At 38.9% G+C, this 22430-nt stretch overlaps 1 protein-coding gene across 1 annotated transcript; it reads left to right on the plus strand.

Moving 5' to 3' along the window:
* Window positions 1-1393: 1393 nt before the first annotated feature.
* Window positions 1394-9162, plus strand: matk (megakaryocyte-associated tyrosine kinase; the record flags this gene model as incomplete). The annotated part of the gene is made up of 11 exons (XM_079245641.1): window positions 1394-1507; window positions 1609-1724; window positions 2567-2786; window positions 4318-4411; window positions 4539-4604; window positions 4949-5048; window positions 5199-5283; window positions 5893-5966; window positions 6067-6262; window positions 7055-7141; window positions 8965-9162. 11 exons carry the CDS (start codon window positions 1394-1396, stop codon window positions 9160-9162), a joined length of 1350 nt encoding a protein of 449 aa, XP_079101767.1.
* Window positions 9163-22430: the final 13268 nt, after the last annotated feature.

Consider the following 22430-nt stretch of genomic DNA (forward strand, 5'->3'; position numbering starts at 1 on the left):
AACAACGCGCGTGCGTCACACCTGCTTCACTTTACTATTAAGTTTTCATTTGTTGAGGATTTTTTATTTTTAATTTGGTTTGGTCGTATTCATCGTGTGACTTGCTTCCTTAACAACGACATTAATGTCTATAAACCAATGTTAAACCATTGGTAAAAGTTTCAGGGTGTGTTGATGTGTTTTGTTTGATGATGCCTTAAATGTTTCCAACTGGTGATTGTAAACCTTTATCAGGCCAATACAGCACACTGTTCTACCGTAGGCCTCCTATGCTGAAGCAAATGTAATGTGCAGTCTTGCTGAAATATGCAAGACCTTCCCCCGACGGGACCATGCGCAGCTTTGAAATCTATATTTACTGATAACTGATAAAGCCTTTCCTCTATCGATAGGCAGTAATCATAGATGCAGATTTTTTTTAGTGTATCACTGACAGCAGTTATATGGTTCCTATTCAGAAAGCAAAGCAAGACGTCCAAAAATTCCAGGTGTAAATGTCTCACTTAGTGGATGGCATGTTGCACTGTGATCACTTTTGTGGAAGCGCTCATGATTCTATTCTAGTCATTTCAAGAATTATACCTGTTTGTTGTTTTCATTATTATTATTATCATCATCACTATTATTATTATTATTATGCCTGCTTTTAACAGTCTCAATCTGATGGCGTGATTGATGACCTACTACAGACTACATGATTGATGGGATATCTAATGTATTCTGAAATTGTATTTCCCTCTTTTTTCAAATTGCTAAACTTCTGCCTATTTTTACGTCTGAGAGACTGCCCCTCTAAAGTGCTGTTTTTATACACGATCATATTTCTGAACTTTTATGTGAGAATCAGAAGCAGATTTATTGCCATTGTCGGCAAAAAGGTTTCAAAAACTAAGAATTTTCTTAGTTTGCCACATGGAACATGAAATTTAGAAATAGAAAAACAAAAATAAGACATTAAGAGAAACTATAAGGGTGTGTAATAAAACAATCTAACTAGAAAATACTCCTATAAAAATAGATACATGTAACAGGAAGCAATAGTGTAAGATTGTAATAATTATGTAAATATATAGCAGCAGGTGGTGTGGAATGAACCACAGTGCAAATGGCAGATGTTAATTTGTGTCCTAATTAGATGTAACACATCCCTCCATCTGTTTCTTTTCGCTACCACCTACTTCTTCAGCCTCCATCCCAATTTTTTTTTTAGGAAAGTTGTTTCGATATAATTTGTTACAAACTAACATTTTTCACATGATTGCAAAATTTCTCACTTAAAATTTCATGTTTTCTCTATGCCACATTTTTTGTCTTGAAGTTGAACATTTAGTTGAAGTCGGAGGGCTGATGCTTCTTCTGTTGTTTTTTTGTAATTTTATCCTCATCTCCACAGATGAATTGGGCAGCTGGAACACAGTGTGTAGCCAAGAGTGATAATAAGAAAGCCAAATCTGGAGAACTGGTGTATCATAAGGGAGACTTTCTCACTATTGTTGATGCAAGCTTGGTATGAAGACTTATTATATTTTATAGAAGTTTTAGAGTAACAACAGAAGGATTTTATTTATGGGAACTGGTTTTGGAACTTTTCTTTCTTTTCTTTTATAGAGGAAGGGATATTGCAAGGCCAGACATAACACTACAGGAGACGAGGGACTCATTAACTCCAGCAATGTTCGTGAGAGGAAGGCTCTGCGAGTGGACCCCAACCTGAGCCTCATGCCGTGAGTCTCCCCATCTTCTTCTGCATCTCTCATGCAGTGATCACATATCTTCAGGACACTCTTGTGTGTTAAGAGGCATCACATGCACTGTTTGATGTGGGGGGTGTCTTTGAATTTAGCCTCCGTTGTAGTCCAGCTTTATAACATATCTTGTGACCACACCATGTGGGCGGATGATGACAGTTCAAACAAACACTGTCTTGGGATTAATGACTCTAATTTCCCCTTTTTGAAGGCCAAATACTCAGTGCATTCATTCCAACTAGCCAAATTCTGTGGTTATGTAAGACCTGTAGAATAGTAAATAAACTATTTAGGTCCAGTGGTGGTGAGAGAGGGAGGAGAAATTTACCTACTAGTTATATGTGACAGATAAAATTACTGTACGAATTACTGCTGCTGTGTTGCCAAACTGCTGAGCAGTTATTTTACTGATATGATATCAGAAAGTGGAGATTTAGAAGGTTTACCAGGTTCACAGGTTACAAAAGGCTTTTTTCAGCTGTATTGATATTTCATGGAGAAAGTTGCAGAGCAAGCCAAAGGTTGCCGACACGACAACATTAGAAGCAACACACTGACTTAAAAACAATGACAACCTTTAATATCGTGTATGATTTTTCTTTTGTTTTGTCTGTGGAGGCTAGCTTAGAAAAATGATTATGTTAGCTTACTGTGTATTAAAATTGTGCTTTTAGGTTTGTTTTCTGATAAGTTTTGATTTCCTCCCCAATGTTATATTACATTTTACTTCATGCAATTGTCTTTATTTATCTTTTGTTGCTTCACAGAGATAGATTCATCAATATATGCTTGGGTGTGTGCTTGATGTCTTTAATTAGCTGGTTTCACGGGAAGATCTCTGGTTCAGAGGCGGTGTGTAAGCTACAGCCAGCTGAAAATGGCCTGTTTCTGGTGAGAGAAAGTATCCGTCATCCAGGGGACTACGTCCTGTGTGTCAGCTTCTCCGGAGAGGTCATTCATTACCGGGTGATTTACCAGGACAACAAGCTGACCATTGACAACAAACAATATTTTTACAACCTCATTGACATGATAGAGGTATGAGAACTGAGCTTACTGGACACACATTACTTTCTGGTCATACTGAGTGGTTTCTTTAACCAAGTTACAGGAATTTAAATATGTTCTATTTCATGTTTTTTTTTTCAATCTTCTCATCCTGAAAAGTCAAGTTTTTCAGATTTTATTTTGGTATTTTTTTATGTTAGTTTGAACAAAACTTTATAAAAAGGATGTACATGACTGATCTATTAGTTGAAATTGCGTTGAACTGAAATATTCTACACAGCATTTAGACTAATTAAACAGTTTCTGATATATGAAACCTCGCAAATAGAATGAAAGTTTCACAACTCAGAAGCTGTGTTTCAAGAGTGTTTTCACACTGTGTCGGATATTTCAGTCCCTGTTTGACAAGTCTGACTCTGAGTATTGTAGTTTTTTTTATCTGGACCTAGTCTAATGTGGTCAAGGTTCTCAAAAAATCAGTAATTAATGAAAAAAAATAATGCATGTCGTGAATTTGAAGCTGTGAATCAGAGGCTAACTTTAGCATTGTTGTGGACGCTGTGTTAAGTTCACCCAACATAGTATCTGCCCCGAGACATCTAGCCAGTCACAATTATTCTTACAAAACTTTTAAGTCTTTCCTTTTCTTTTAACATTCATCTATGTCGTCCCTTAAAACGTAATATTCTGGGGGTTTTAGCCAGGGGTCCAAGGGTTTTTTTCCCCCGCCATCCTGGCCACTATCTCATCCTATGTCACTATGAAGATAATCTTTTTAAAACTGTTGTAAAGTGTGTTTTCTCAGCATTGGATGCTGCAGAGCAATGATGACTCTAAGGAAGGTGAATAACAAATATCAATGTGCCATTAAAATGAGGCGCCTTAGAAATGAGGCAGAAGCATTGACTTTTAAAGTCAGAAAGCTGTGTAATAGTGCTGTTATGAGACATTTTACACATCATTGAATTTTTCTGCTTCCTCCCACTCATGATTATTTTCCACTGAACCCACTGGCCAATGATTAGGAGTTAAGAAAAAAAACATGTTGAGGTTTAGAATAAATGGAAATGGGTTTGTTTGCTTGTTATAAAATACAGTCTTACAAAATTACCAACAGCTACATAGTTAGTGGCTTATACATTTTACTATTCATTTATGTTTTTTTTAAAGCATTTCAAATCCACAGGGATTTGCATGTCACCTCTATGTATGCTGAGGGTGTTTGAGAGCCTGAGCACTTATCGGCATTACTGACAACAAGGAAAAGCAGTGAGCTCGCTGATAGTCTCAGAAAACATAGGAGCTATTTCCTATCATAGAGCAACATATGGTTTTATGCCTGAGTCACTCTGTGCAAGGCGACTTTTTCCTGCAAAGGGAGGACAACTTACCATAAAAAACCAGCCTGAGTGAATGTGTCATGAAAAACTTTACTACGGGTTAATTTGGTCATATTCTGTTGTTAGAAAACAACAGTCTCTTTGTCAAATGATGGAAAAAAAAGTGATAGAGACAACAAAAATGGCAAACAAGGTCTTGTCATGTGTTTCTTTCTTTGCAGTATTACTCAAGAAACAAAGGTCCCATCGCTACAACTCTTATGAAGCCCAAACAGAAACAAGGAACCAAGTCAGCTGAGTTGGAATTGTCCAAAAGTAAGCACAGTGTCAAGCAGTCCACAAAAATTACAATGTTAGGAGGAAAGCTTCTTGGTGAAGATGAGTCAGTGGTACTATCTGTGTTTGTTTTATTTATAGTTATTAATGTCTTTTTCCTTTCCAGCTGGATGGCTGCTGGACATTACAAAGCTCACACTAGGAGAAAATATTGGAGAAGGGGAATTTGGGGGTGAGATTAGCTTTTTGTTTTACTTTTTTTGTTAAAGCTAGGTCAGCCTAGTCAAAAGATCTGTTCAAGCTGAGATCACCAACTCTGAACCTCTTGGGCCAGTGTCCTTCAGATTATTAGATCAGTGTGTCTCCCCTTATTTTACTTTAAAATGACAGATTAATCAAGGAATAAATAATAAATAAATACATACATACATACAACCATTCACCGTAATTGCAACACATTTATTTCTGTATTTATTTTATTTTTTACCAGGAATACCTAAACCTTCACATTCCTTTGTGTTTACTTATCACAACACCTTCATTCATAAAGATAAAAAAGTTCTTTTCCACCCTCAGCTGTTTATGAGGGAGAATATATGGGCCAGAGGGTGGCAGTGAAGATCATTAAATGTGATGTCACAGCTCAGGCCTTCCTGCAGGAAACCACAGTGATGACGTGAGTTCTGAAATTCTCTTGAAATACTACAGTATTTTAGAAAGATATAGTTACTAGCAAACAACCAACAATAGGGATTGCATGTCTGTGACCTGTCAGGTTTTTATTTAAATTGCTGTCATTTCTGACTTGATGAATCACCTCTTCCAGGAAGCTGCAACATAAAAACCTGGTACAACTGTTGGGTGTCATCCTTCATAAGGGGCTTCACATTGTCACAGAACTTATGACTAAGGTACAGAAAGTGTATAATTTGTTAGTTGCTTTTAAATAACAGTGAATAGTTCACAGAAGATATAAAAGTTTGATATAAATAACTATAACTATGTTATAGTTATAACTATGTTATAACTATAGATCTTTATAAAAGTTTAAAAAAATAAAGTTTGATATGAATATCTATAACCTATTGGAAGTAATGTTCTATATAAATATTAAAGAAATATTAAAGCTCCACTGAACATGACAGCGTAAAATGTTCAGCTAATTGGACTAAACCATGTTGGTCTATATCAAGAAAAGCGGTGGTATAATAATGGGCTTTCTCCTGACAAAGAACATTAAAGAATGTATTGTTCTTGCTTTTCATTCGTAGGACATTTTGATTTAAACCGAAAGCTAAACTGAGCTGTGAGAGTCAGATCTGCAGCAAAAAGCTTTCAATGTGGCTTTTTAACCATCAGCAGCTCAGTAGGAAAACTCATTTTAATTATTTACTGAAAAATAAACAAATAAAACATTTAAGCGGTTGCTGAGCCTCAAGTATAATTATACTCTCTTGACACTTTGAAAAAGACTTGGTTTGGCACCACTATGTTTAGTGCAATCCACTTGTGTGTTGCAGGGAAACCTTGTGAACTTTCTCAGGACAAGAGGACGCTCAGTTATAAATATTCTACAGCTGCTTCAGTTTGCTCTGTGAGTCTGAACATGAAAATCTGTTTGCATTTTTATGTGCGGGAGAATATGGAATGTGTGTAGTTTGGTACATTTAACTATCTGCTGTCTTTGTGGTCAGTGATGTGTGTGAAGGGATGGAGTACCTGGAGTCAAAGAAGCTCATTCACAGAGATTTGGCAGCTCGTAACGTCCTTGTCTCTGAGGACAGCGTGGCCAAAGTCAGTGACTTCGGTCTGGCCAAGGTGTACTCCAAGGAAACAGATAAAGCCAAGCTGCCGGTCAAGTGGACTGCACCTGAAGCGCTGAAGAAAGAGGCATGTTTAAGAAACACCTAATCTAGTTTTGCTTTTCTTTTTTTTTTTCTTATTTATATTTTTGCCTCCATACTTCTAAATATTACATAATTCGTCTATTAAGTAAATCATTAATCAGCTCTAATTTAGTATTTCTGTATATTTCTTCAACTAAACTGAACTTAAACAGATATAAAGGGAAATACAAAATTAACGTTTATTTCTCCAACTTCTGATTCCAACAATTGAAGGTGAAAGCTGCAGCACAAGGAAAACTAAGCTTGACATGATGGGTGCTGTAAACACAGAACTAAGAAAATTAACAAAGGGAAAACTGGTGTATATATGATATACTACAGTAGGATAATACCGAATTGTTGTAGGATTGGTTATCATAAAGCCAGGACAAGGTGACTTACAGGGACAAAGATAAAAACAAGATAAATGACAGATAAAATAAACTTGAATAAAATAAGGATTGCCATAGAGCAAGTTCATAACCAATGAACAGGAAAACCTATAAACCAAACAAAAGCAAAACATTAAAAAAGTATATATACAGTATATCTGTGTGTATACATACATACATATATATATATATATATATATGTGTGTGTGTGTGTGTGTGTGTGTGTATATATATATATATATACACACACACACACACACACACACACACACACACACACACACACACACATATGTTGAGAATGAATGTGTTGTTTTTGCTGTCTAAAACAATTAGATCTCAGAGCAATGAGATCTGTTATTGCTGGTATGTAGATTCAACACTATTTGTTCCTTATCCACCAGAAATTCACCACAAAGTCCGATATTTGGAGTTATGGGGTTCTTCTATGGGAGATCTTCTCATATGGTCGCCAGCCTTACCCTAAGATGGTATGTACTGGGTGTTCTGACTGTGAAAGCTATTCAGTGTATAGTATATTATTCAGCAGTCATATTTGTATCTATGATCTCATTCTTTCAGTCACTACCTAAACCTAATGTCCATTGGTAAGTGTTGGAACAAAGATGGAACAGCAAATTGAGACATGCACCTTTCAGCTCAGCTCTCTCTTTACAACAGCAGATCAGTCAAACTCATCTGCGTAGATTGATGAGATTTGAGGCTTGACCTTGACCATGATAGAGCACCTGTAAAGAACCATGACCTATCATGGAGTTCTGTTGGCTTAAGCCAAGAAACTAAATAATATTGTTGCTTTATTATTGTGTTCATGCCAGGAGGTTTTTGTCCGTCATTGTTAACCCTCTGATGCATGAATTATAAAAAAAAAAAAAAAAAAAAAGCAATGTCACATTATTTTACATGCAATATATTACTAAATAACTTGCCCTGTTTATCACTGAGGTAAACTTGGTAATTACATGTATATGTGTATATGAAATGTATACTATATTGGTTTATTATTCAGTGAGTGGCAGTGTATTGGCTGACTCTCCAAATGTCCACTGAAGTGACAAAATTGCAAATATAGCATCCTGACTTATGAATATACTAGAAAAAGTCTTTAGATGTCCACTGTAGTGGACACAATGCATTTAAAGGCTGATGTATGTTATAACTGTGTTAAGAGGTCAGATTTAGATAGTGGTTTAAACATATCACCTGTAATAGAAGGACTAAAGACTCCTAGCTAGATTAGTTTGTGACACTGGTTTCCGTCAGGTAATACATACTCGCTAATCAGTAACACATCTCAACTAGCAGTTCTGTTAGGGATCAGCAGGATAAAGCTGAATTAGATCACTACTCAGCTTGTATCTTGCAACCTCATTGTCTATTTTGAACTGTTCTTCTGTGGTCATCTGTTTAAATGCAGCCGATTACTGATCGATAACCATTTGTTTAACATTGTTTAACAATTCACGTTCCGACTTTCTGCACTAATATATGAGTTCTCATCTGAAAGATTCTTGTTTTAGTTGGTCAAGACATCATAGAAAATCTTCTGGTCTTTACCAGGCTTAAAATGAGATAAATGATACTCCAGATAAACGTCATCGTGTGAATAATATATTTACCAATTCACCAAAGCACTAAAACGTTCATCTCATAATTTAGTAGTATGTAAAAATAGTTGTTTGTGAATGCTCTCACGCTCTTCTTATTGTGTACACCTTCACAAAGATCATTACTGATGTTTTATCCTTGGCATGACACTAACACACACCTGAACGCTTTAAATGGAATGGTAAATGGACTTGTACTTATATAGCGCTTTTCTAGTCATGCAGACCACTCAAAGCGCTTTACACTACTTGTCACATTCACCCATTCACACGCACACTCATACAACACGTTCATACTTTGATAGGCACATCGGAGGGCAGCTTGGGGTTCAGTGTCTTGCCCCAGGACACTTTGGCATTTAGTCAGGGGAAGCCATCTTTCCAGTTGAAGGATGACTGCTCTTCCTCCTGAACTAAAGCCGCCCCTAAAGCCCCTTTAGACATTTAACAGTAAAAGCTTTTCGATAGAGGTACTCACATTGATGATATCAGTACATCCGGTACATTTTGACAAGCATCACTTGACTGCTACTTCTTTTATATGATAGCACATAAATGCCTACTTTAATTTGATATTTTTCTAAATTAATTTTAAGAAAAACTGGTTTGATTTAACCATCAGCATGCTTAGATAATCTTTTTTTTGTTGTGTTTTTCAACTGATTGCTTTTTGTTCTATGCTGCAGTCCCTGAAGGAGGTGAAAGAGAAAGTGGAGGGAGGGTATCGGATGGAGGCTCCGGTGGATTGTCCCCCCTGCATTTACTCCTTGATGAAACTCTGCTGGGAGCAGGAGCCACGCAGAAGACCTGGTTTTACCAAAGTGAAGGAGAAACTTGAACAAGAAATGGGTAAACTGAACCCCAGCCCCACAGCAGAGCATTGAGAAAGAGTCAGTTTTGCATCAAGAAGGGAATGTCTGGGAAACAAGAAAGTTTAGATTTTGGTGCAGATGTCCATGAAGACATTTGGCAAGCTTTTTAATGTTCCCTCAAGGACAAAAATTTAACATGAACAATAGTTTTGTTTATGACCAGTCATCGTTTTCATGCTTATCAGCATTTAGTCTGTTTTTACTACATGTGTGCACACTAAACTAAGATGGTGAACACGATAAACAGTTCATGCCATGTTGGCAATTATATTGTGGTATTGTCATATTTTAGTCCTGTTTTCTGGTTTTATTTAGTTGCTTTTTTTCCCCATGTACGTTCTGTTTTACTTCCTTCTTTCTGTCATTAATTCACCTGGTTTGCTTTAACTAACCCACTCTGCCTGTGTCCCGCTAGTGATCCACAGTATATTTAAATGTGTCAGTTTTATTTCTTTGCTAGTTTTCAGCCTTCTTTTAGATTCTTTCTTCAGCCTTGTCTGTACCTTTAGATTGCTAGCCCTGCAGACTTTCTGGTAGTGATTAAACATTTCTTTTTGCACCTGCTTGCCTCTTGTGCCCACAATCTAGTCTTCACTACTGCCAAACTATGACAGTTTATCCCTTATGCAAACACTGTTAGCTCCTTTTCTTGTAACTTTGAAAGAATTTATGGTGTCTAAGCTAGTTTTCTTAATATGCATGTTTAGAAGCATTGGTAGGATGTAATGATGTTTAAAAAATTCATAATGTCGAACCAAACTGTCTTGTCTCCTTTGACACCTATAGGATCCATGTGAGGCAAAAAATTTTAATCATGTAATTATAATTCAGTGTTGATTAAATTAATTGGTATCTATTGGCTGCCGCTGCTCCTCCGCATTGAGAGGAACCAGTTGAAGTGGCTCGGGCATCTGGTCAGGATGCCTCCTGGACGCCTCCCTGGTGAGGTGTTCCAGGCACGTCCCTCTGGGAGGAGACCCCGAGGAAGACCCAGGACATGCTGGAGGGATTATATCTCTCGGCTGGCCTGGGAACGCCTCGGGATCCCAGAGTTGGCAAATGTGGCTGGGGAGAGGGAAGTCTGGGCTTCCCTGCTTAGGCTTCTGCCCCCGCGACCCGACCCCGGATAAGCGGCAGAAGATGAAGATGAAGATGAAGGTATCTATGGGGTTTAAGTGCACTGCCAAAAAAAATTAAAAAAAACTTTTAAAAAAAACTTTGCTGTAAAACAGCAATAGCCACAATTTGATCTGTGCAAGCCCTAGGCCGTAATGGGAAGTGAAGCACACATTGTTATGATGTTCTATTTCAAAACTGGCATCTTGTGGCTCAAAGAAAATGTGTCCAGTGTGTTGACCCAAAACCGACAAACTCTTCCCATCCTAGGTTTATAGAACCTCTGCAGTCCATGCTCTGGTGTTACACACATCAATCCACCTCCAGAGGTCTCTGTTACCACTTTGAAATCTTTTCAGACAGCATGAGGGAGATATAAATAGGTGATGAGTCCTGTCTCATGATCAACCCACTTACTGTATTATAGCTTTGTTGGGTTTTTGTTTCAAGTTAAAACAAAAACCCAAAACATACATAATAAAGCAATTGGAATTCACACAGAATATGTGCCGATAATAAGTGCATTTTAGTTTCATTTATTGGTTTATGCCAGCAACCTTTAGGGCACCTCAAATTAGCCAAGCTCCAATACCTTTTTTTCATCCTGACAGCTCCCTTCAACCCAGGTGACCACTGTCAGGTTTGGGGATTGTCTACAAAGCAAACACCAATACTGACCTGTTTGGACTCAATGCCCCCAGTCTCCCTTATTTCAGAGGAGCATTTGTCAGAGATAGGAAGTGAAACTCTTCTGGACTGTGGTCTTGGCTGAACATTATAAGCACCCACTTTCCAGATGTTTGAGTTCACAAAGCCTGTCTGCCATCTTGCCCCACGAACTGATACAACTTAGCTGGCAACTCAGATTTTTCACCCAAGTGTATAAGACAGGGATCGCTGAGTCCGATCCCCAATCTTCAGGACAAATGTTGCATCTAAAAGTTGCAAGATGGTAGATCTTGAGGACCAAACTTGGGCACCCCCGGTCTAAGACAGGGGTGCCCAGCTCCAGTCCTCAAGGGCCACAGTCCTGCAGGTTTTTGATGTATCTTTGCTCAAACACGCCTGAATCAAATTAAGGAGTCATTGTGCAGACGTTCATTGGCTGTTGGATCCATTTAATTTGAGGCTGGTGTGTTGAAACAGGTATACATTAAAAAACCTGCAGGACAGTGGCCCTCGAGGACAGAACTTGAACAGCCCTGGTCTAAGACATACAGTGGCAGATTCCATGCCACGATTATCAGTATTATTATTACAATTATCAGTATAGACTCAGTCATCAACTTTCCATAGGGTGTCCTGGTCCCAGTGGTACTTATGAATACCCACAAGCTTCAACATGGAGAAAGAAAATGAGAAACATCAGTAATTGTTTTTCTTCATTTGCAGAGGAGCATAAAGTGGGTTTTAAAGTTCAATGCAAAGAATTTGCAGGCTGTTGGTTAATGTTCCTGAAATAAAGCTTCTTTGTCATTGGTCAAAGATCACATTGGAAACTATTATCATTATTTTTTTTTCAAGAAACAAAACACTGGTTTATTTGCTCGCCAAACTCCACTCATTATAATACGTGGGCAGACTTTGATTCAATTCTTTCAAATTTAATTTCTTTCATAAGACCAAGTCTTAGGGAAATTCAGCATTTATTACTACTTTCTCTTTTCCATGTATGAGGATTTTGAGATTACAAGAGTGATTGCTGTTATCCACTGTTCTCTTGGGACATCTTGGACCTTTTCATGAACTATATTTTTGTGGAAAATCTTTTTAAATGAAACTTTCTTTCTTTTTTTTTCTTTTTTTTTTTTTAACATATTCCATTTGTTGCCGTACATATGTAACTCATTCCATTGTATTTGATTGTCTGCTGCTTTTAGGTGTAAATACAATTAAATGTTAATTTTCCCAGTAAGACTAAAATATTTTCTCTTCACAAAATTAAGCCTCTTTTGTAGGATTGTTGTCATGTCACATGACCAAATTACAGATGTCATTTGACCTAAGTCTACGTAAGCCTGGTATTTGTCAGTGTCCCAAGAGATGGGCCGCAAATTGAGGCTTGATCCTCTCTCTCTTTTTATCATACAGCAATAGCAAAGGGTCCTTCACAATGTGTTCAATCTGCTCTGTGTTTTTCTGAAGCCTCTAATAGGATGAGAAGCAATTTTCTTTGCAGAGGTTTATACAGTACTGAATGTAAAAATGAATATCAGTGAGCATGTATTTGTTCTTGTTTGTGCATTTGTTTGGCTGGATATTGAAGAAAAGCCCTCATCCATCTGTCAGTGTCCTGAGATGCTTCTTACTTCTTAAGGAACACTCTCTGCTAATACTTAGAAAACAGCTAATCTGCTGAAGTGGCTCCATGTATCAACAAAGGGTGGCCTGTCACCTGTTGCTTTCACCTGTTTCGTTACTAGAGGGCTGAGGCCACCAGCAAGCATGCAGTCAGTCACTTTCCAACCCTTATATATCTTATCTCAGTTCAAGGATGCATAAACGAAGTTTTGTATTTACTTTATCCTTAAAGTTATTATAGAAATGCTTGTATTTAAAGAAAATAAAACTCCATCAATTATATGAGTGCCATTCTTGCCAGTATGTCCTGTAGATGATAACTGACTGAGTTTGGTAAGAGATAGTACTACTATGTTGATGCTCCTTCTGGCCTGTGCGGGAGTACCTGTCTTTCTTTATTTGTTTCGAAACATTTTATACATTTAGTCTTCTAACTAGACATCTACCTAGTTAAAAACAACAATAACAACAAAACAAAATAAAATTTTGGTATGCACTTAAAAGGTGGATATAAATGCTCTCAATCTTCCTTTAAAATCCAATTTCAGAGGAAAACCAATAAACGTGTTACCGTGCCTCCACTTAAAGACTGAAGAACCTTTTGTTAAAATTTCTTTTAGACCCTTAAACCACTGTCTGAGCCGGATTTGACTATGAACATTATCTCACATTGCTTTGTGTAAATGCACAAATTAGCTTTCTGTCAATGTTTGTTTCAGTTCAGGCTTTTGATGGAAGTGGACCTGGCAGTCTGCACAACAGAATGAAACGGAGTGGTTTGGCTTGACCTAAAGGGTTTTTCTTGGTAAGGTTTAAGTAGATTTTGCTTAGTTCAGACGAGGTTAGTGGCAAAGCAGCAGCCCAGCTGTCTAGGCAATCATAAGTCTTAGACACAAGATGCTTTTCCTGGAACAAAGTTTTATGAGTGTACAAGATCTTCCCGGGACTCCTGTACTAAATAAATGACCAGTGACCAATGAAAGGTCAGTTTAGTTTGGAAATTTAATCATTACTTTAAATGCAGTTTAGTTATAAGTGAAATTCAGTCCTATACAGTCCATTCTAGATTGCACCATCTGATGGCAGCAAATTGTAGTAGCTCCGACTTGCTATCTTGATTTTTTAAAAGTACAAACTCTTCTCACATAGATATTAGCTCAAATTAGGTCTTTTTTTTCTGCGGATTTCATGCCAGTTCACAGGGTGTGCTGCAAGGGAGATTTTTCTGCATATTGTTGGCTCTCTCAAGACTTGTTATGATGAGTCTTCATGGCAATGAAAGACTTGTTTACAATCGTGATTAACTGATTGAACTCTCCCAAATCAGGATTATCAGTGAAACAACACATCAAATCCCTATGGAGTTGAAAAGAAGAGAAGAGGATGCAGAGCGGGAGTGAGGCAGAGGAGAAAGCGATGGAGATTTAAACCATATTTACCAACTGTCGTCATGGGTAATGAGAGATTGCTAGCTAACAAAACGGATGAGCTCGAGATGCTAACAAGGTCTCAGAAAGAATACAGAGTGTGCAATATTATGTGCTACACCAAGACATGACTGCATGAACACATCCCTGACTGTAATGTGTCTGTACTGGGCTTTAAAACGGTCCGTGCAGACCGCAGTAGACAACACAGCTGAAAGCTAAAGGGTGGTGGAATTGCAGTGCTTGTTAACCAGTGTTGGTGTCATGAAATGAAAATACTTTATTAATCCCCAAAGGGAAATTCAATATTGTAGTATTTAATAATTAATTTGAGGAGGTCTTGTTCTGGAGGCTGCTGGCAGAAATGATCTTCTGTATCTTTCAGTCTCGTTGCTGACCTGAAGAAGCCTCTCAGTGAACACACTTTGTTATTTCATCACTGTGTTGTTAAGAGGGTGTGAAGAATCCTCCATCATCTTCATCAGCTTGTGCAGCATTGTTCTTTGGACAATCAGCTCCAGTGGCTCCAGAGTTACTCCAAGCACAGAAGCAGCTTTCTGGATCAGTTTGTTGATTCTCTTCAAGTCTCTGGTTCTGATGCTACTACCCCAGCAGATGGCTGCAAAGCTGACTGCACTCTCCACAACATACTTATAACAGATATACAACATCTTGGTGCAGACGTTGAAAGATCTCAGCTTCCTTAAGAAGTACAGTCTGCTCTGACCTTTCTTGTAGATGTAGTCAGTGTTGCATTTCCAGTCCAGTTTGTTGTCCAGCTGAACTCCAAGATACTTGTATTCCTCCACCTCCTCTCCCAGGATGGAAACAATGCTTTGTTTATTCTTGTTCCTCCTGAAGTCAACAATCATCTCTTTTGCTTTGCTGGTATTTAATATGAGATTATTGTCACCGCACCATTTAACAAACTGACTGACCAGTTCTCTGTACTCTGCTTCTTGTCCATCCCTGATACACCCCACAACTGCAGAGTCATCAGAGTATTTCTGCAGATGACAGGACTCAGAGTTGTACTGGAAGTCTGAGGTGTACAGTGTGAAGAGGAATGGCGAGAGTACAGTTCCTTGTGGTGCACCAGTGCTGCTGACCTCCATCTCAGACACACAACCTTTCAGTCTCACAAACTGGGGTCTGTTTGTGAGGTAGTCATAGATCCAGGTGGTTGTGGAGGTATCCACCTGGAATTTATGGAGCTTCTCACATAACAAATCAGGCTGAATGGTATTAAAAGCACTTGAGAAATCAAAGAACATGACCCTCAGAGTGCTGCCTGAATGGTCCAGATGAGAGTGTGCTCTCTGGAGCAGGTACATGATGGCATCTTCAACCCCAAGTCCATTATGATGTGCAAACTGTAATGGGTCCTGAAAGGTGTTTACTTGCTTGTTGAGGTGAGCCAGTAAGAGTCTCTCCGGGACTTTCATGATGTGAGATGTCCGGGCAACTGGTCTGTAGTCACTTGGTTCAGCTGGTTGTGTTTTTTTAGGCACTGTTTTTTTAGGCACAGGAACAAGGCAGGAGGTTTTCCACAGCACTGGGACTCTATTTTGTCTCAGAGTGGTGTTGAAAAGGTGCTGGAGAATCGGACATAGTTGTTTTGAGCAGGTCTTGAGAACTCTGGGACTGACACCATCTGGACCTGCAGCCTTGTTCTAGTTCAGTTTCTCAAGTTGCTTCATGATCTGATTGCAGGACACAAACAAGGTGGAGGTCTCAGGATGTCCTGATGTGGAGGGAGATGAAGCTGTATTCTGGTCCATGACTGATCTGCAGGGTGACAGATTGGAGGTGTGACAGGAAAGCAGTGGGCTTTTGGAGGGTGTGTGGTCTGCTGGGGTGGAAGTAGGGGGTGAACTGAACCTGTTGAAGAATATGTTCAGCTCATTAGCTCTGTCCAGACCTCCATCAGACTGGTCCCCCTTTAACTTGAAGCCAGTGATCTTCTTCATTCCAGACCACACATCCCTCACGTTATTCTGCTGGAGCTGACTTTCTAACTTCCTCCTGTAGTCCTCCTTGCACTTCTTAGCTTTTAAGTTGTTTTTGTGTGCCCTCAATAACTCCCTGTCTCCATCCCTGAAGGCTTTCTTTTTTATGTTTTGCAGTTTTCACAGGTCACTGGTGATCCAGGGTTTGTTATTGGGGAAGCACCTCACTGTTCTTGTTGGGACGATGCTGTCCACACAGAAGTTTATGTAATCTGTCACACACTCAGTCATGGCGTTGATGTTGTCTCCATGAGGTTCACAGAGGACATTCCAGTCTGTAGCCTCAAAGCCTCCTCTAAGAGCATCTTCAGCTTCAGCAGACCAGATTTTGATAGTCTTTGTGATGACTGGTTGCTGCTAAACGATGGGCTTGTAGGTGGAGGTGAGAAGAACCCGATTATGGTCAGATCTTCCTAAAGGAGGCAGGGCAGAACAACTGTGTCCATTATTCATATTTGCATAAAATAAGTCCAGCATTTTATTTTCCCTGGTGGAGCAGCTGACAAACTGCTGGAATGTTGGTAGAGTTGCAGAGAGGGAGATGTTGTTGAAGTCTCCGGAGATTGCCATGAATGAGTTTGGACGCTGTGTTTGTAGCCGAGCAACGACGGAGCTGATGACGTCACAGACTGTGTCTGGTGCGGTACCAGGTATTAAATAAATCGCTGCCAGAATAACACAGGTAAACTCTCTGGGTAAATAATATGGACGGAAGCTCACAGCTAACAGTTCGATGTCCCTTGTGCATGCTTGAAGGCAGAGGGAAAGACACCAGATTCAAGAAAGGACTTGATAAGGAAGGTTACAGCAGATTTGACTGTAGGTAGAGTGCTCTGCAGGATGTCAGTAAGAACAGATTAACAGGATAGGCAGTGGGTTGTGGATTGAGAAGAAAGTTAGAAACTTCATCCATATTTAGAGTGAAAAGAGCAGATTGAGGCACCAGTAGTTGTTTGGGGTGGGCTGAGTTGTTCAGTGTCAGCAAATTGGTTGCGATGGTAGCAACCTTAGCAGTGAAGAAGGAAGCAAACATTTCTGCAATTAACACAGTGGGTGGCTGAGCAGGTTAGAGTTAAACACCATGAACAGTTGTCATGTATTGGCAGCATGGTGGATTATGTTCTGATAAAAGGCTTGGCAGCCTTTAGGATGGATGTGAAAAATGCAAGTTACTGCAGGTACATGGACAAATTGGTGTGATATTTTGATTTGCATCACTTTTGCTCTAGTGCCTGAGTCTTTCTTTGTGATCCCTTACAACTTTGGTAGCCATGGATTGGGTGGATTTGTCTAGTTGGTTTTGACGTCAGAGGAGCGGAGTTTTTCTGTAGCCTCATCAACAGACAGTGATGAGAAATCTAAGTGGGATGGGAGGGATAGAGTAAATCTCTTCAGACGAGTGACATAAGACAGAGAATTTAACCAGCTGCGTTTTCTTCACGGATCCAGGTCCAGGTCAGGGATAGGACTTGGATATCTGAGAGCTTTATCAATAAACTGATAAAATTAGTTTTTTCATTGCACATTGATAGTTCCAGAGTCTAAAGATAACAAAGGATGGGACTGATGTGCATGCTATTGGAAAGAACAGGTTTTCGGATTGCAATGTTTATGGGTGGCACGTCTTCATTTAAACCCACATCTGACAGAGATAGGTTTGAAGCATGCTGTGTATTAACTTGGTTGTGAGGAGCTCGTGCCTTTGCTTAGTGGACTCAGTGGTCCTCACTCTTTTGGATCTTAAACTGGCATTGGCTGATACAATCGCTGATGCTTCAATTCACCATAGGGCAGATCTACTAAGATGCCAATTTGTCAGTTGTAATTTGCATGTGCATGGTTAAATTTTGTGCATGGGCTAAACCACGGTTTGTGGGTGACTCTAAGCCGCTTGTCTTGTGACAGTTTATGATTCTAGTCCTGCTCCCCTACAAAGCTGCGTTCTCTGAGGGGCCAGTCCCAAGCTAGGAAAGAAACCATGACCCACTGCAAAGACATCTGACTGCCACACAAAAAATGCTATATGGGAGCGAATTTATTTATTACTGTTAGTAAAACTAAGACGGTATAACGAGACTACAAAGAGAACAAAAGAGAGGTTAGTACAACATAAAACATCTGGACATAAAACAAGTGGGGGCATAGTGTGCATGTACTGTGACCTTGAAAAAAAGTAAGTATGAATGAATATGGCACAGTCTCTTGTTTCTAATTGAAGCCTAATCTATTTTCACTAGAGATTTCATAGATTGACCCACATACAAGCCAGCTTGCAAGTTGGAGAACAGAAGACTGTTTTTCCTAAATAAAAAAAGTCATGCATTGACTTCAGATATTTTGAACATGGGCGCTATCCTTTTTTCCTATTATTCTAACAAACCCAGCTACTGGAAAAAAAGACAGCAACCAAAAAAATCAAAACTTGTTTGACCTCAGTTAAAGACCATCGAGTGCATGGAAAACAAAAATTTGTGACCATCGGGTGACACATGGCATTTAGGACTTGGACAGCAAAACTTAAAAAATGGCAATGGGGATGCCAGCTGTGATACACAATGTCTATCATTTGCAAGTATGTGTGACTCATCTCTAAATCCATCTTAAGTTCCTCCAACATCTCCAAAATGTTAGTTTTCAAGTAGTCCAATGTTAAACAATTACATAAAAGTAATTTTAATCTGTCAGTAACTGTATCTTTTGTGCTAGCGGTTCAATAAAAATGACCTACTTTTGCAATAAAACAATTAATTATAAAATAAAAAACAATACTTTTTAAAAATAGCTTTTTACCAAATTATACCATTTAAATGTTTCATTTTTTAAGTTATTTTATTACTGACAAAATATTATTTTGTTACTTATGAGCAGCACCAAGCAGCAACATGTACTCCAAGACTAATAAACCTATTTTACTTGCAGGTGTAGTGGACTTCATCTCGGCACTGATTGCTGGGTGGAGCAGAGTGCCTTTATGTCTGTGCTTGTCCCTCAGCATGTGTCTTTGGCTGCTCTGCCGTATGCTGACAGTTGGTGAGGCCCAAGTGTCACCAATCTGCAATAAGTGCCATCATCTGCCAGCTGGGGCTTCAGCGGTTTTTGGGTATTTCACCTGTTTGTGTCTCTGCCGGGTCATGGCATGTTGGCTGTCACCGACATGTTAAAAACCACGTGTTGAGAGTTTCCCCTCTGCAGTCGAACTGATTGGCTGTGATTGGACCTGCTGCTGGGGCAGTTTACAAACCCCTTTCACAGTACTCCTGGTCTGCTCCTCTTCTCTCCTCCTCCCTGTAGGAGTGCAGGAATTTGGTAAAACTGCATTTACTCCTGTGACAGAGTGGCAACTTAACCCAAGTAATAAAATGGTCTAATGTGTGATTTTTCTAGGCACAGGAGCACATTAGCTGTGCTCTACGTCTGGGGTGTCCAGCTCTGATCCTCAAAGGCCACAGTGCTACATGTTTTCCATGCATCCATCTTCCAACACACCGGACTCAAATTATTCAGTCACTGTGAAGAACCTCATAGATTGTTGTGTCCATTTTATGTGAGCGAGATGCTTTGGAGCAGAGATACATCAAAAGCCTTTAGGACAGCAGTCCTTGATGAGGGACTTTGGACACCCCTGCTCTACATTAAGTCATGAATTGGTACTCTGCTGTTTTGTCTTTGCTTTGTTCCCTTCCATCTCCAGTTGCTGGTGGTTCGACAAGCAGCTTCTTTTACAGTTTACTCCTGTACCCTAATGCAAAAGGTAAATATGAACTAACCTTTAAAAGTAGATTTAGCCCAAGTTTTAACACAGGATATTGTTTAGTTTTCTATTTTTTTGCCTGCTTTAATTCTTTAATTTGTTTTTTTTGGGGTTTTTTTTTAAGTGTTTTCCATTAATTAGTAATCTTTTTGTTTACTGGGGTGTAATCCATGGTATAAGCTCAGCTCATGCACAAAGAGTTGTTTGGGTTGAATTGTAAACGTTTATCTACGTTGTCAGTGAATGTTTTTAAAATTTATATTGTTAATAAATTTTTTTTTTTTTTAGGAATCCGTCTGCCAAGGAGCATTTATTCTAACCTGAGTCTTAGATTTAGATTTACTGAGGGTAATACTCCTGCAGTCGGCATTGTCAACCACAATAAAGCTTAAATCCACTTGCCCTTGCCACACAGGCAGAAGGGTCATACTGCCTTGTTGTGTTCCTTAGACTTGGTCAAAATTGATTTTCACCACTCTGAAAGTGGACTGAATGCCACAGTACTTTTTCCAAGAATTTAGGCTGACATTTAGGCCAAGTTTTAAGCTCTATATATATATATATATATATATATATATATATATATATATATATATATATATATATATATATATATATAATTAAATTTCTTTAATAAACTCTTTATTTGTAGCATTGGATGTCATAGACTGCAGTGTCACAAATTCATATAATTCATATCTGCTCATCCTACCACAGAGCCAACCCTCAGCCCGAGGCAGATAAAGTAAAGGTTAAAAAATGCCCCACTGAAAAAGTGTAAGTTCTTTCTACAGCTGGGTCTGGCTAGAATTTTAAAAGCTCTAAGATTTCATTTTTTTTAAAAACATGGGTGGCCATTTCTTAATATTCCTTTATGAATTGTTAGGCAATGACCTCACATAAACACCAGTAAAACTGTTGAAATGCAGTTAGATTCCAGATCAGATGGTGACTGGTCCCCTGGGACCATAGACAGTAATACAATTAAACAGGTGACCTGATATAACCTTGGTTTTCACATTGACAGTGACAGAAGCAGTTGCCACTCTGTGTACTAGAAGCAACCATTACCTTTCATTTTCTGTGCAGACTCCATTATTTATCATAATGAAAAACATAATGTTCTTTTTTACACAGCAACAATTTAGTCTATTGTTTGGTATGGTGTTACCAGCTGGTTTGGGAATCTAAAAGTCAAATTCAAGACTCAAATTCACTACTCAATAAGTACAGTAAGATCATGGGACATACTCCTAATCTCCAGGAACTTTTTGACCAGAAAATATTTGAGCAATAAATATCTTAACTGACAGTTGTCATGTTTTGCAAACACAATATAGATTGTTGAACTTAAGTTGGATGTCTAGCCCACTTAACTGTTTTACTTCGTGAAATAAAAACAAAGGTGCGTGCATATGTTGTATTAAGTAAATAGGATTTACTAGTCTCCCAAAGAGTCATTATATCATTTAACACTACAAATGAGACTAACCATGCTCTACTAGTTTAGAGTGAAGGTTTCCCTGCTGGTAGGTAGCTGTAATTCAATTACCAAAATAAGGTTAAGAGCAACTGTTTATCTTTTGGTCTATGTCTGGCAAAAGATGTGTGTGTGTTACCATTACTCACTGACCTTTTTATCAAAGTAAAGGGGAAAAATGTGTATTAAATGAATGACACTTTAATTTACTGTGTTGTGAAGAGGGTGTGAAGAATCCTCCATCATCTTCATCAGCTTGTGCAGCATTGGTCTTTGGACAATCAGCTCCAGAGTTACTCCAAGCACACAACCAGTTCTCTTGATCAGTCTGTTGATTCTCTTCAAGTCTCTGGTTCTGATGCTTCTACCCCAGCAGATGAATACAAAGCTGAATGCACTCTCCACAACACAGTTTAAAAAGATATACAAGATCTTGGTGCAGACATTATATGATCACAGCTTCCTGAAGAAGTAGAGTCTGCTCTGACCTTTCCTAACTAACTGGTATAAGCTGTTATCATAACTGGTATAAGCGGGATGATGCCCTTCAAGGTGTCCATTGTCAGAAATTAATAGACTTTGCATGAACTGCTTTGTGTTGGACGGTTCACACCTCTGTGTTGTCCATTCAGTTCTGATAATGGATACCTTGTTGGGTATTATCATTTACATTTTCACCAACAAACTGGTGTTGTGGAAGGAAAACTGCAACTATTCTTAAGGAAAAAGACTGAAGGCAGATGATTCTGTAAGCAGAACAATCCCATAGGATAATTTGGGTTTCCAAGTAAAATCAGAAAACAGCTTTCATCATCAATTCAAGTAGTGAGAAGTTTCTTTTACTGCGACAGTCCTGTGTTTTATAGAGCCAAAGAATTCCCTAGTGTGAGGACTCATTCTTGTGTATATACCACAGACTGTTTATAAAAAGATGGATGGAGCGTGTATGACACCACCCCTAGGTTTCTAGAGCTAAAGGTGGGCGGTTCCTAGCATCGCCATCTTTACAGTGTCGCGCGTGTCGTCTCTCCCGGAAAATACAAATATGGGCAAAGAGGTAGAGTTGAGAATGGGGGATGTGAGCGTGGGGGTGGGAGACTGACTTCAACAGAACTCCAAGCTGCCTGTAACTGAGACCTAACTGAGCTAGCCTGGAGCTAATAGGAGCTAACCAGCTAATGGAGGTGAGAGGGCTA

This window comes from Telmatherina bonti (assembly GCF_933228915.1).
Source record: "Telmatherina bonti genome assembly, chromosome: 8".
In the NCBI taxonomy this organism is placed as follows: domain Eukaryota; kingdom Metazoa; phylum Chordata; class Actinopteri; order Atheriniformes; family Telmatherinidae; genus Telmatherina; species Telmatherina bonti.